The sequence below is a fragment of the Cornus florida genome, unplaced genomic scaffold (genome assembly GCF_030987335.1).
Source record: "Cornus florida cultivar Cherokee Brave unplaced genomic scaffold, ASM3098733v1 CherokeeBrave_3.0.0_Hap2_Chr11, whole genome shotgun sequence".
Classification (NCBI taxonomy): Eukaryota; Viridiplantae; Streptophyta; class Magnoliopsida; order Cornales; family Cornaceae; genus Cornus; species Cornus florida.
In genome coordinates, this window is record NW_026775581.1 from 134,553,234 (window position 1) to 134,568,112 (window position 14,879).

The following is a 14,879-nucleotide window of genomic DNA, read 5'->3' on the forward strand; positions in this document are numbered from 1 at the left end:
TAGCATTACTCTACTGTGTCACTTTTTTTAACCGATACTCATAATAGTTTTTTTTGCGCATGTCCAAATCATTTTAATTAATTTTTTTCTCATTTTATTTCGAAATTGGTGGTAATTATTTCTTCTTCTTCTTTGTAACGTTACCGATTTTTCCTATTTTCTAATTTCTAGAATTTATTTGATTTTTCTAGAGGTATTTTAATCCTTGCCTCGTTTTGCATGCCACGCGGGCCCCGAGGGGCGTTATCGGTATTTCATATGTGTAGTTGTATATTTATACATGTATGTATGTTGTATTAGTGGTGTTGAATTGAGGGGGATATTTTATGGCAAGGTTGAGGTTATAAAGAAGTTCAAGGGGCATTTTCATCATTTTAGCTTCATGGAGTAGTCTAGAGAGTTCTAAATACCAAAAAGTGTCTCCATTTGGCCCATTCCTTTTCTTTGTCCTTCATTTTTGGACCACCGACCACAAGCTCTCTTCCTCTATTTTACTCTATTTTCTTACTGTGTCACTTTTTTTTAACCGATACTTATAATAGTTTTTTTTTCACATGTCCAAATCATTTTAATTAATTTTTTTCTCATTTTATTTCAATTTGGTGGTAATTATTTCTTCTCCTTCTCCTTTTCTTTTCTTTATTTATTTATTTATTATTATTATTATTTTTTTTTTGAAAAGAACTCCGTGGGGAGTTGTGAACTCTCTGCATTTCATTATGAAACATTCTGTTCCATAAAGAATCATTTTTGAAACATTCAGTTCAATTTCTGTTTTCTCAGCACTACACTTTGCAACTGTCATGGAGCAGTAGATACTGCAATAAAAAGTGTTCATGAGCTAGCAAAGTATGTTGTCATGCAAAGGAAAGTATCTCGTGTTATTGATGATGCCAGTATCTGTATGTCCGGTACATGTGGGATAGGTGGTAGATTATGGAGTGTTGTAAGAAGCATGTCAAAAAAAATTTTAATTAAAATTTTCTTGATTACGGCTCTATTTGTTTGAATGTAAAATATTTTTTTGTATTTTTTGGTGTTTAGTTGTCGTAAAATATTTACGAAAAAAAAAATATTAAAACCAAACAAAAATAACTTATTCATCAATTTTCAACAAGTTATTTTATACACCCAGCCGATGAACTCGACTTTAACATCAACCTAAACCCTTACCAAAAACTAAAAAATATAAATAAAAGAAAATATTTTATTTTATTTTATTTTATTATTATTTTTTTTTTTTATTATTATTTTTTTTTTATATGTGAACCGCTATAACAAACACATAATAAAATAAAATACACAAAAGTCACCACCAGTTTTTGTTGTAAGCCCATGAAGGTCGAAAATGAAACTCACTTGGGCCATCAAGGGTATAAAATGTGTGTGCATTGTTTAACTAGTCTTTGAGGCTGAGGGCCTATAGAAACATTGCTATTGGGCCAATTTTCAGTTGGATGAACAATTTTTGAACATCTCTCTCAAGTCTGAATTCATACGTCTCGGTGTCGCACTCTCTCTCTCTTCAGCAGAAAGCAGTGGAGTCTGCTCAGAGCTTTTAGAGAGAGAAATCTCTCTCTCTCTCTCTCTCTCTCTAAACCTGCATGAAATATGGTATAACTCATTTCCATGGACTACGCCAATTGGACTCAAACCCCACAGAATCCACCACAAAACCCTATCGCTCTTCCAAATGAGCCATGTTCTCATTATATCCACACTACCCATTATCTCTCCTCTCACTACCCTCACCATTCCCCAAACCCTAACCCTAACCCTAACCCTAACCCTAACCCTAGTATACCAATTGACCCAAACCCTAGCCCTAGTCTACACCAATTGAACTCCAGTGTGAATTATGCTCAGCATCAGACTGTTGATGCCGGCACGGTGGTGGTACCGTCCTCAGATTATCAGGACCCAACTGCCATCGCTTCTCTGCAGAATTGGGCGCTTGAGGAGGTGATTCTTCGGCAATATGGGGCGAATACTTACGCGACTGTAAGTGATTATTTGGGTCTCGGAAGATTGTTTCATTTTTATGCAAATTTATATAAAATACTACAATACCCAATTGCTCCATCTGTATACAATACCACTAAGTTCCATGATTTTGCATAAACTAATTCAAATAATATTTAGAAATTAAATTATAAAACTTTTCCAGTTAATAGTATTAAATATAGTATAATTAATCATCACTCACCAGAAATTCGAGAACATCACATTGTGAAGACTCTTGTCATTTGTTCCTATAGAGTTTGTATATGAAAGCATGTTTTTTTCTAACCCCAACCCCCCCCCCCCAAAAAAAAAAAAACACACACACACACACACACACAACTACTAGGAAAAAAGAACTTTCTCCATGATACCTTGTCATTTCTTTTTGTAGTTGTTGGTATTCGTATTACCCTTCCCTCAAAATTTTAGGGTTGGTTTGTTCAGTTCTCTAAAAATAGTTCATGACCCCCCCCCCCCCAAAAAAAAAAAAAACACACACACACACACACCTACTAGGAAAAAAGAACTTTCTCCATGATACCTTGTCATTTCTTTTTGTAGTTGTTGGTATTCGTATTTCCCTTCCCTCAAAATTTTAGGGTTGGTTTGTTCAGTTCTCTAAAAATAGCCCCCCCCCCCCCCCCCCCCAAAAAAAAAAAAACACACACACACACACACACAACTACTAGGAAAAAAGAACTTTCTCCATGATACCTTGTCATTTCTTTTTGTAGTTGTTGGTATTCGTATTACCCTTCCCTCAAAATTTTAGGGTTGGTTTGTTCAGTTCTCTAAAAATAGTTCTCATGAACTTGAAAAAAAAAAAAAAAACTAACTATTTTTAGAGTTCCGTCCGTGGAATCATCAATAAATCAAGTGGACAGGATCCTCAATTAGTTTTTGGGAGGATTTTTGATGTGGTGAATTGATGTTGCCTCTAGAGTTTCCATCCATTTTCAGAAATTGTCAACCAAATAGATTTTTTTTTTTTTTTTTGACAGTTTTTTTTATTTTCAGTTCTCATACTACAGAAAATTGTTAAGGGTAAACCAAGCAGGCCTTGGTAACTTGCTATTGATTATTTGGTTTTTTTTGCTTTACATATAAAGATTTCTTTGCATGAATTTGTGTACTTTGATTTCATTCATAATCATATGTCCCACACCTCCTTAGCAGGGTGTGACAATACCTACAGCTGGGACAGAGCAGTTAGTGGCTGCGCATCAGAACTACACACTCTGGACAAATACAATCGTTCAGCCTCAGAGAATTGGCCCTTGGAAGAGGGGACCGAAGAAAACAAAGCTTGTACAATCTTCATGGTGTGAGGTTTGCAAGATAGATTGCAACAGTCAAGCTGTTCTTGAGCAGCATAAATTGGGAAAGAAACACAAACACAACATGGAGAAGCTGAAAGAAGCAATTGCACCTACACCTGGTGCATTGGCAGCGTCAAAAAATCCAGCTATCGGCCCCCAAGAAAACCCCTATAATGGAAAAGCCGTTGGTAGCCAGAAAACAAAGGCGCCAGCTGAGCCGGAGGATTTAGAGACAAAGAGAAGGAAGGTTTTGGAAGGTGGGGCGGCAGCCTATGCCGTGAGGACTTGCATGTTATGTAATGTGGTCTGCAATAGCGAAACTGTATTTAGATATCATCTTGGAGGACAGAAGCATGTATCCATGATGAAGAAACAAGCAGCCGGAACAGGACTGCCTACGGCCACCTAAAGATTAAGTGAAGTGTAGAAAGAAAGAAAAAATTTAATGTAAGAGTGGTAATTTTCTTTTTCACCTTTTTGTTTCTATGTTTGCTTACGGTTTCCTTGTGCCCCATACCATATATTGGTGTTAGATACTGTTAAAATAAAAACATCCAGTTCGTGGTCAAAATATTTATTTTTTAAGCCATAACTCGACTGGATGCCATTGTCAACAAAAATATTAGGTATTGTTATTAAATACAAAAAACTGATACAAAGAGTCTGTGTGCTGCCAATGCGCGTAGAAATTACAGGTCACGGAGGCTATGAACAAAAAAGATCGTCATAACAAATAAAAACATAAACATGTGTAAATTACATTTAAAAAATATATATATAGGGAATAACAAATTCAGAATCCTCTCACCCACCACCTGTTGCTACCTCTACAAGTGCAACACCATTATTACGAGAATCCAAATTGCAACATCATTACTTTGAGGATGCAACACCAGTGATCATCAATGCAACACTCAAAACAACACATTTACTGCTAGGATGCAGCACTGCACCACCTTTACTTCATATATGCTCAGCAAACTACAATACAAAAGCTTTTACTAGAGAGGATGGAGATCCCCAATCCATAACTTCTCGCCTTTTCCACCCTCCTCCTGAACCCCGCCTCTGCTTTCCCAACACTAATACACACCCCCACAGCCTTCACCCGCACCAAACACCATACTGCAGTGCCCAGCTCAGAGTTTCAGACCCACCAACGAAAACAACAGTTCCAATACTGCCATGACCATCAACAACAATAAACCAGACCCATTGTCTCGTCCCTTTTCACAGAAGTGTGTGTCCAACCACAAACAAAGCAAAGTTCACCCAAACCACAAAGGGCATGTCTGGTAAAGAGAACACTCAAACTCATGAAATGTGTGTATTAACAAGCATAACTGTGAGAACTAAAAAAGTGTAATTGAGAATCTGTGTACAATTTTTCATGTCCAAGTTTTTATGTGTATAAATCCTTTACAGGCTTTAAACAAGGTTTTGGAACCCTAATTTCGATCAAAATAGGTTTTAAAAGCCTTTTCTAACTTGGCAGCTCATTGGACTGGGAGCGATCAACTGCTCACTAGGAGGGAGGGATCAATCCCTCAAACTTCAATGTGCGTCGATCGATCACTATATAATTGAGGGATCGATCCCATCACGCCTTTAAGTCCAAAAACATATTAAAACACCTAGTTTCCAATAGACCCCATAATCTAGGTGTATGGTCAGCTCAATACAATTTTATTAACCTAATGTGTTTATGCACTTACTCACCATATACCTTACCATTTGATCTTGAGAAATCTTCATGATGAGCTGATCATATTCTTCACTGAAGTCTTCATACAGATCGCGAAATAAAACTCATTGACTTACTCAACATACTTGACCAAAAAAATAATAATAATAATTAAAAATAAAATAAATAATAGCTCAACCACTTACAAACAGGTTTTGCAGTGCTTATTAAGGCAAAGATGACTCTTCCAAAAATAGTGCTACAGGCTATCAAAACCAAATATCAGCACTGCAAAAACCATTTTAACTATACTTAAAACCAGTTACAATATAAGTACCAAGTCAGTTGGAAGAAAAACTAATGTAATAAAACCATGTCACAGCCATAATCACCACAGCGATCTACACCTTATGTTCAAGTGTGCGCCAATTCTTCAACATGATTCACATGAACATAAGGTGTGTATGAATAAGTACATATTTTCTGAAATAATATGTTTATTAGATAGTATTTCAGGCCTTCAGAAGCCAGATATATCTCACATCAAAGCCGATTAGCCAACAAAAACAATTTATATGAAACTCATATCCCCAAGAATTCTTTACCTTGAATAAAATATATACATCTTACCTTATAGAAAGAGGCTGACATGATCAACAAACATCAATGGGAAGACCTTCAGTTTGGAGGAATGTTGACTCCCGTCCCAAATGGAGTTGCTAAGTAGAAAAGTTCTAGTTCTGATGGTCCTCCTAGAGAGAGAAATAGCCATGTGTAAATAATAAAAGCAGATACTTGAGTTTGGATGTAAAACTGTAAATATTAGAACCTAAGGTTCTAAACTTACCACAATAGTGTTTGGGCCCAAAAGAGCAACTCCCACGATCCTATCATGAGCAATTACATCTTGAGCATAGCCTAGCTTTGCTTGATGAAAACTCCGGGGTATGATATATTATTTTCAGTTGAAGATCCTCTTGTTTGAGTTGTATGGGGATCAAGCGAAGTTACCAGAATTGGAGAACTGTCTACTTGACTTCCAGTTGTGTTGTTCTCATCTTGATGGCTTGTGCTGGCCACAGTTTCAACCTTCGGGTTATTGATGGGAATTTTCTTTGCACCAAGAATTTTGATCCTAGCCTCTCTCAAGGCACTTATAGCGACCTTAAAACTGTGGTCGGATGCCATGCCTTCCTCCACGCATTTAATGGCTTCTTGATACAAGATATTGTATAGCGAGTTCTTGCCTCTTTGGGAATTACCTTGCATCTCAACACAGGGTAGTACATCCAACATGACCTCATCCTTTGCACTTCTGGTCCATCGCTTCAATATATAATATGGTGGAAGCATAAAAATATTTGTTGCCTTAAATACTGCTACTACATGCCTGCAGAGGATTCCTTCAAACTGAAACTTCTTACAACTACAACTTGCTCTTTGCACAGAAAGATTAAAATCAACAAAGTACAATTTATGTCCTTCATCAAATCTTGCTACCTCGTATGTGCTGGTTTCTCCATTATCTCTACTTAATTTCACAGCAAGAACAAGAGATTCAAAAATTTCATCCTGGAATATGGTGAACATTTTCCTTGTGTAAACTTCTGCTGCTTGTTTTTCTATAGGAAGTGGCGTCTTTAAAATTGGTTTGGTGTAAAATGTTTCAAACTCGGCCTTTGCTTCTTTTTCATATCGATCATCCAAGGCCTTCTGATACTGTTCAGCAAAATCTTGTAAGGTTGTTCTTGCATTCACATAGCCATCAAAAAGAGAATTCACACTTCCACTTCGCTGGGTAGCATACATTCCTGCAAAAAACGTGTTTCTTATGTATATTGGAACCCAAAGCTTGCGATCAATATAAAGAGATTGAAGCCATTCATTTCCTCTGAGGTTGTATTTATCAAGAAGCAAATCCCAGGCAGATTCAAAGTCTTCAGGTGTCTCGCTCTTATTAATGCATTTATCAAGTTCCATTTGAAATGTCTTCGGAAGTGCGCTATATGTGTGTCCCATTTCCTTTGCCATTTTGCTCATGATGTGACACTTGCAATAGCAGTGGCTTGATTCAGAGAAGACCCTCTGTGCTGCTTTGCTTATGGCTGCATCATAATCAGTTATTATTAAGCCTGGTTGCAGTCCAGACATTGCTTCAAGCCAAGTTGTAAATAGCCAAATGAATGTGGATTCTGACTCATCTGCAAGCAATGCACAGCCAAACAACACAGACTGTTTATGATGATTTACTCCAGTAAATGGTGCAAAGGGCATTTTATACTGATTCACTTGGTAAGTTGTATCAAACGCTACTACATCAGAGAAACAATTATAAGCAATCCTTGACCTCGTATCAACCCAAAAGACACTACTTAGCCTGTCTTCTTCGTCAACTTGAATTGCATAATAAAATGCAGGATCACTTGCTTGCATAATCTTGAAAAAACCCAGAAGACTTTGGGCATCTATACCAAAAGTGCTTAGCCTTCCTCTTCCAATATAGTTGACATGATTCTGTGGTGTATATACCATCTTGCCAAAACTGTCATAATCTTCGGTTAAGATATTCATGCTAGTACTTGAGTCCATTCCAGGGGGACTAAATGAGTTTCTCAAACTTTTATTTGAATCAGCTTCCTGCCTGTGAGATCGGAGAAAATGCCGCATTGCTGGAGTCACTAGCTCATGATTATGGTTTTTTTCCAATTTTGCTACATACCACTTCCCATTGTCCCGTCTCCTCACAGTCATCAGTGCCTTGCAACCTTCCCTTGTGATTGGCCGGGCACACCTCCTTTTAGTATTATTTCCCGAGTCTATCTTTTTTGCACGCTTGTCACGGCGAAAACCTTCTTTAGAACAACAAAACTCACGAGAAATTATTGAGTTATCTTTTTTTGAACGGTAATAAGAGTTCACACGAATGCTAAACCCCGTTTGTTTAGCATACGAATTGTAGAAATTCCTTGCATCGTCCTCAGAAATGAATTCCATGTCCAAGGTTGGCTCCATAAGTCCACCACCTAGATGATTAGAATATTCAAAATTCAAAGAATCTTCCCTTTTTTCATCATCCAGATCCATAGAAGCTTCAACATCCTCTACAACACAGCATGCATCACCTTCCTCTTCCAAACCAACATAAGAATCCACTAGTTCTACAACCTCCTTTGCCTGTTCCTCTTCCATGCTCTTTTGTTAAGTTAATCTTGTTGCTAAAATCAAGTTCATACACTGAGACCATCAAAAAAATTCAGCATCAAATTAATGAAATTCATTTCTAATTTCTTACTTCTATAATTTATTGAGGTTACTGAATCATGTAATCCATTGAGTAAACCACACACCATTTTGCACTATTTGACAAAATTTGATTACTTAATAAAATAACTCATCGCTACCACATATTTTTTGTAGCATTAAGCTAAAAATTACAGTAATGCATTTTACTCTTTAAGTGTTAACGAAATTTATCGATATTAACCCCCAAAAAAATGCATTTAGTGAAACGATTTTAACTTTAGTTCATCAAATATAGTGAATATTGATTAATATAAAATAAGTTGTCACAATAAACACCCCATAATACACAAATGCACACACTTTTATCTACATATATTTAGAGCTTTCAGCAATAAACTAGAAGCTAAAATGAGGAAGAAAGCAAAAATCTTCTTTGCAATACATGAGACTGGCACTATAAAAACAGTCAAATGTGTCCCAACACAATTGAAAAGCTTTTTCTAAACCAGTACAAGCTCACTCAGCACCATCCTCCTTCCCCCAAATGATATACATATTTATGTATGCACACACACACATATATATATATATTACACTGAACAAACAAAAAGTAAGCAAACAAATGTTCAAGTTATTCCAAGGAGCAATCGAATTAGACCTATAAATTTAGGGTTTCCTCTTTCTCTTAATTTTCCGTAAGTTGCCAATTGCGATAGACATCATAGACAAATGAGAGAGGTTTTAGGATTACCTTCGTGCGCTTATATACTGACGTCTCTCCTCACAGAACGAACCGTTGAGAGGAGAGAGAAAGAGTGAACTAGAGAGAGAAGGTGGGGGACGAGGACGATAAGCCACGAGAGGACAGAAAGTATGCTATCCCTTCTCTTTCAGATGGTATATGAAACCTCACAAATCCCTTGGATTATTTTGCTTATACTTTTATGCTCATCCAACGGCTGATATTTTGACTCTAGGTTGATGTTATGCTCCATAGATGGAGTTTTGTATCTTATAGCATAATATCTACCATGCATTAAATTTACGAAAGAAAAAAAAATAAAAAATTAAATTACATCCACCTTCCTTAAGTCTGGACAAATTATAAATGATTACTTTCACATTCCATAATTTTGTTTCATAGCGACCAAAAAGTGACTTGAAATGAGAAAAGCCTATAATGCATTTTATATTATAATCATATTATATTTTATACATAAAAAGATAATATTGTTATTTTATAAAATTTGATTATCAGGTCTGTTAAAAAAATTATATATTAAGAGTGTCATTGAGTAGGCGGCAATATCATTAGAAATTAACAAGGAAAAACATAATTAATAAGCCGTGTGTGAATATTATAGATCGCTTCTTTCATTACCTTATTATTTTTTACAATTCTTTTTTTTTCTTTGTTCTCACACACACACACACACATATTATTGAAATTTGATGTATTAATGATAACTTTTATGATTGGTTTTTCAATGGATCAAAGAAATTTGATGTATTAATGATAAACTTTTATGATTGGCTGAGAATTTTTTTTTTTAGCACATGCCTTAAATATGAGGCCCTTTTCATATTGGAAGCCACTGCGTAGTTCGCCTATGCTCAGAGCCGATCCTGATTGCAATTGTAAAGAGGCATAAAAATGTTTTGAAAGTAAATGTCAATTATCTTCAATTATAATTTGGTTCAATTATAATTGTATAGAATACCATTTTCTATGTATATGGCAATATGTAAATAATTTTATTTTGTAACCTAAATGTGCAAAAAAGTTACAAGAATAACAACTAAATTCTTAAATTGTGTTAGTGTTGTTTTGAATTAATTTGGATTTTTATGAAACATGTGTTAGATTATGCAGTTATTTTATAATATATTTATAGTAATATTTAGAATATACATTCACTGAGAAATTATCAAATTATTCTAAATCCTAAGTTATTTATATATATAATTTCACAACTTTAAAATTTTATTACATAGTTAGTTAGAACTATTTTACCATTATTACACGTAATTTGTGACTTGAAAGTCACCAATTCAAACATCCATCACTCTATAGAGGTAGGACTACTGTAACTATTGATATGATGCTCAAATAGGTGCAGAAGTTTTGTTAGCAAAAAAAAAAAATTGTTAATAAAAAGAGCAATGCATTTAATTTTCAAGTCTTAGACCATGAATCATGCACTACTTTTAAAAAGTGCTTTAGTTTATATATTTATATTTTTAAATGTACATAAAATTTTCAAGTCTAAAAATATTACTATGATTGATCTCTTCACTCCCTCAAATCATATGCATTGATGAGACATACTTCTAAAAAAAAAAAAAAAATAAAGAATAATTCTTTTTTAATGGTTGCGTCACATTTGGAATGGAAGAAAGTTTAGTTCAATTTTTATATTACATTTTTTCTAATCTCAAATTCAAATCTCCTATTCGGTTTTGCCAAACATAACATTATTACTTTTGTTATTGTTATCATTTGGACAAAGATATTATTATTATTATTATTATTATTATCATCATGTCAGTATTGAATCACTCCCACTATTTCAAAATAAATGTCTCTAAAATTTTAAAAAAAAATAAAAAATAAAAATTCTCTCATACCTGGGAAGTATTCCGAAATCAAAGTACAATTTAGAAAAATTAAATCATTTTTATACATTGATTATTTAAAAATAAAAAAATAAAAGACACTTGCTCAACATTCCAAGACAAAAAGATAAATACATAAAGCTATGAGTAGAACACAAGATAAATACATAAAACTATGAGTAGAACATGCTGTTCTTATTACGCATAAAAAAATGAGAGAAAGGAAATCTGAAACAACAATTGATTGTGACAGTTAAGAGGATGTAGCAAGTGGGGCTTGAAATGGACAACTGTTGTTGTAGTGACCTTCCACCCTGTGAAATAAAGGAATCTATGAATCAATCAATTATTTACTTCATGCCGTTGTCTCCAAATAGTTGAAACAAACCATGTGCCACTGGTTTGTTTTTCCATTTAAGATATGCTCTATCAAGGCCCCACATATTGTGTTATGTGTGAGTCAGAGACTTGTACAGAAGAATATGTGCTAAAAATAAAATAAATAAAAAGTTATATAGAATATGAGATCTGAAATGGAGGTTTACCTCACACCTCTTGCCTCATAACCAGCTATCATACAAAGAACATGTTGTTTGTAATACAATAATCGCAGCCCATTACAATCTGTTTATGTTTTGCCAATATTAAATTAAAAAGTATGGAATAGTAATTAGTATTATATTTGTTTGAAATGTAAACATGTTCAAACAGAAACCACAACCCTATGCTACCTAAAAAGTTAGTTCCTTTGATTATGCATAAATTAAGAGTTGTGTGTACTGATTTATTCTTCAACCGCCTAACCTAGTGAAAAATAACTCTTTAGTTCCTTTGATTATGCATAAATTAAGAGTTGTGTGTATTGATTTATTCTTTAACCGCCTAACCTAGTGAAAAATAACTCCCCTAATAAGTTAGGGTTATAGGGATTCCTTACTTATGCAATTAGTTAATTTTAGCTCCGAGTTTGAGATGATACAAGATTGGGGTGTAATTTTGATTGACCAATATGATTGGCATTGATAGCAACAACAACTATTATAGTCAAGTCATTTTTATAACCATTTGGAATTTATACAAATCTTATGTTTCCATTCATATATGATTAGACTTGGTGTCATGAAACCATTTGGAATTTATACAAATCTTATGTTTCCATTCATATATGATTAGACTTGGTGTCATGTGCCCGCGTCCTTAACTCAATTAGCCAATTAAGACCCATTTGGAATTGGTTATACAAATCTTATGTTTCCATTCATATATGATTAGACTTGGTATCATGTGCGGGCGTGCTTAGTTCAATTAGTCAATTAAGACTCAGAGGGACACATGCCCCGACCTCGCTCCATCAACAATATATATATATATTATTTTTGGACTAAATAATAAACTACCAATACTATCATTTTTTTAATCATAAAATCCCAACTTGTTTATAAAAGCATCTCTAGCGACATGTTAAAGTATCATTTTATGTAAAATATATGCTGCCACTTATGATGTATAAATTTTTTCTATCTCCAGCAGTCTGTTAATCTACATTGCCACATCACTAATGTGTAAAAGGGTTGTGTAAAATACACAACCTATTTACATGGCCAAATCAATATATTTCCTTTTTCATCCCTCTTTCTTATTCCATTAAAGAATCAACCGTATATTATGTGGGTCCTGACATGACACATGATTGATTTTTACATAAAAGGTATAAAATAACCGTTGGAGTTAAAATTAAATGATTCAAAATTTTTGTATAAATCCATTATGACATATTAGATTTACACAAAAAAAAATATACACAACAGTTGGAGATACTCTAACAGTATTACAAAGTTATTCTTTTACCTCAATTCTGTCAATGAATCGTTATGATATACCATTTTATTAAAAAAAAAAAATCATATTTTACAAATTACAACATTATCCTCTTGCACAAAACAAATAAAAATAAAAATTAGGGTTAAAATCATAAAACCCTCACTACTGTTAAATTTTGATCATAAAACCCCCAATTTGTTTTTGAAAATCCTATATAATATTTATGTCCGACCCGTTAACTGGGCTATGAAATAACAAATTTAACCTTACTATTTAATGTTAAATTAAAAACAAAAATTATTTTTTAAAATTACAAAAATACCCTTTAATCTTCTTTTTATCCCTTTATCTCTCTAAAATTATCACCACACACACTCTCTCTCACATAATTTTTTTTTTTTATTTTAAAGGGTATTTTTGTAATTTTAAAAAATTAGTTTTTAATATAACATTAAATAGTAAGGTTAAATTTGTTATTTTATAACCCCTTGAACGGGTTGGATACGGATATTAGGGTAATGTGATCACTTTTTTAAAGTATAAGAGTTTTCAGAAACATGTTAAGGTTTTATGATCAAATTTTTGAAAATAGTGGGGTTTTATGATTTTTAACCCTAAAAATTAATAGCACATGGTTGGCACATGTTCTTGCAAAAGTAGTTTTGTCACTAAAATTTGATTGCCAATGCATGTGAAGACAACGCGTTAGGTTAACGTCAAAAGTTGAAATTTTATGATAAAATAAAAAAAAAATAAATAAAAAAAATGATAGTATTGGGGATTTTATGATTTTCATTAGTAATAAACTCACACATCTTTTCGTTCATTTAGAGACTTAAACCCTTATCATCCAATTTGGGAGGTAGAGGAGATACTACTGAGACACAAAGCCCTTGGTCTCCACCAACTATATGTACATGGTATTTTTTTTTCTTCTATACATTTAGAAAAAATTCTATATAATGCCCCTCTAAATTTTTTATTTTCTAAAATTATCTTTAACTTTGAATTTCTTTTATCTTTAGTCTTTAGATTCCTTTAATTTCCTTTTAAAAAAATTTGAATTTTCTTCTTCAATTAGATTCTAATTTTTTTTTCCTAAAATTCTTTGTTTTGCACTTGTAATATAGAACTTTTTTTTCACCACACTTAAATTTTATTTTTAAAAAAGAGCTAAATGTTCCTTCTTCAATTAGACTATATTTTTTCCATTCAATGTTTTATAATTTTTCTTTCCTTCTTCTTCTTCTTCTTCTTCTTCTTCTTCTTCTTCTTCTTCTTCTTCTTCTCTATTAATTTTTTTTTTCTTGCTTCTTAAATTTTTTCTTTTTGCACTTATAGTAATGTAACTTTTTTTTCACCAGGCCTAAATTTTATGAATACATAGGTGTAATTTAATGCAAAGACTTTCAACTGTATTCAATGAAAATATTACCAAATAACTTTTAATTTTTATATTGGTTAACTATTTATCTTTCTTATATTATTAATTGATTATTATATAATTTTGCAATGATTTTTTTTTTTTCTTTCTTCTTTGCCCATTTATTTGAAAAAGTAGCAATTTTTTTATTAAAAAATTGTGTTTGTTTATCAATTAATATAATTTTTAATTTGAAACACTCTTGAACAATTTATTTCGAGACAAAAACAATACTCGAGTTTTTTGTTAACTGAAAACAACAATTTTTTTTTTTTTATTCAAACTTTTAAACTAGATACAAATGCAGCTTTTACATATATTAAAAAGAGTTTGATCTAAAAATGGAGTTGAGATAGATTTCAGTTGAAGGTTTAAATAATAGTTTGATGGGATCAATTTTTTAATACTATCATACAATTTTAATTTTACTTGTTAAACTCTCTAGTCTATACGCGTGAGATAAAGGTTAGAATGATTAGGCATATAAAATACATATGACACATTAATTTGACGAAGTCTAACAAGGCAACTATCTGTGACACTAGTTTGCACAATAAAAGCATACAAATGTGATTAATTGATGTTTTGTTTGGTTGTTCACAATTTCACATCAATCATCTACACCTAGTCTATTTATTTATTTATTATTTTATATATAGAAAAGTGACTCTTAATGTTCTTAAAACAGGCTCATTATTCCTTTAACCGGCAGATGCCTATGACAGCCAAGAGATTGCCAATCTTTGGTTAAGAAGGCAGGGCACACGAG

The 14,879-nt window shown here is 32.9% G+C and overlaps 2 protein-coding genes across 7 annotated transcripts; one reads left to right on the forward strand and one right to left on the reverse strand.

Moving 5' to 3' along the window:
• Window positions 1-1,474: 1,474 nt before the first annotated feature.
• On the forward strand, window positions 1,475-3,795 carry LOC132285948 (uncharacterized). 2 transcript variants are annotated; one of them, XM_059788190.1, is made up of 2 exons: window positions 1,475-2,001; window positions 3,178-3,795. In XM_059788190.1, the coding sequence occupies exons 1-2, from the start codon at window positions 1,630-1,632 to the stop codon at window positions 3,730-3,732; spliced, it is 927 nt and encodes a 308-aa protein (XP_059644173.1). In that variant the 5' UTR covers window positions 1,475-1,629; the 3' UTR covers window positions 3,733-3,795. The 2 variants fall into 2 exon arrangements, with proteins under 2 accessions (XP_059644173.1, XP_059644174.1); XM_059788191.1 differs by having other exon boundaries at window positions 1,478-2,001; window positions 3,181-3,795.
• A 231-nt stretch (window positions 3,796-4,026) lies between these two features.
• Window positions 4,027-9,140, reverse strand: LOC132285947 (protein FAR1-RELATED SEQUENCE 5-like). 5 transcript variants are annotated; one of them, XM_059788189.1, is made up of 5 exons: window positions 9,002-9,140; window positions 5,855-8,241; window positions 5,638-5,759; window positions 5,214-5,295; window positions 4,027-4,615 (listed from the first exon to the last, which is right to left on the reverse strand). In XM_059788189.1, exon 2 carries the CDS (start codon window positions 8,194-8,196, stop codon window positions 5,926-5,928), a length of 2,271 nt encoding a protein of 756 aa, XP_059644172.1. In that variant the 5' UTR covers window positions 8,197-8,241; window positions 9,002-9,140; the 3' UTR covers window positions 4,027-4,615; window positions 5,214-5,295; window positions 5,638-5,759; window positions 5,855-5,925. The 5 variants fall into 5 exon arrangements, with proteins under 5 accessions (XP_059644172.1, XP_059644170.1, XP_059644168.1 ...); XM_059788187.1 differs by having other exon boundaries at window positions 4,027-5,107; XM_059788185.1 differs by having other exon boundaries at window positions 4,027-5,295.
• Window positions 9,141-14,879: the final 5,739 nt, after the last annotated feature.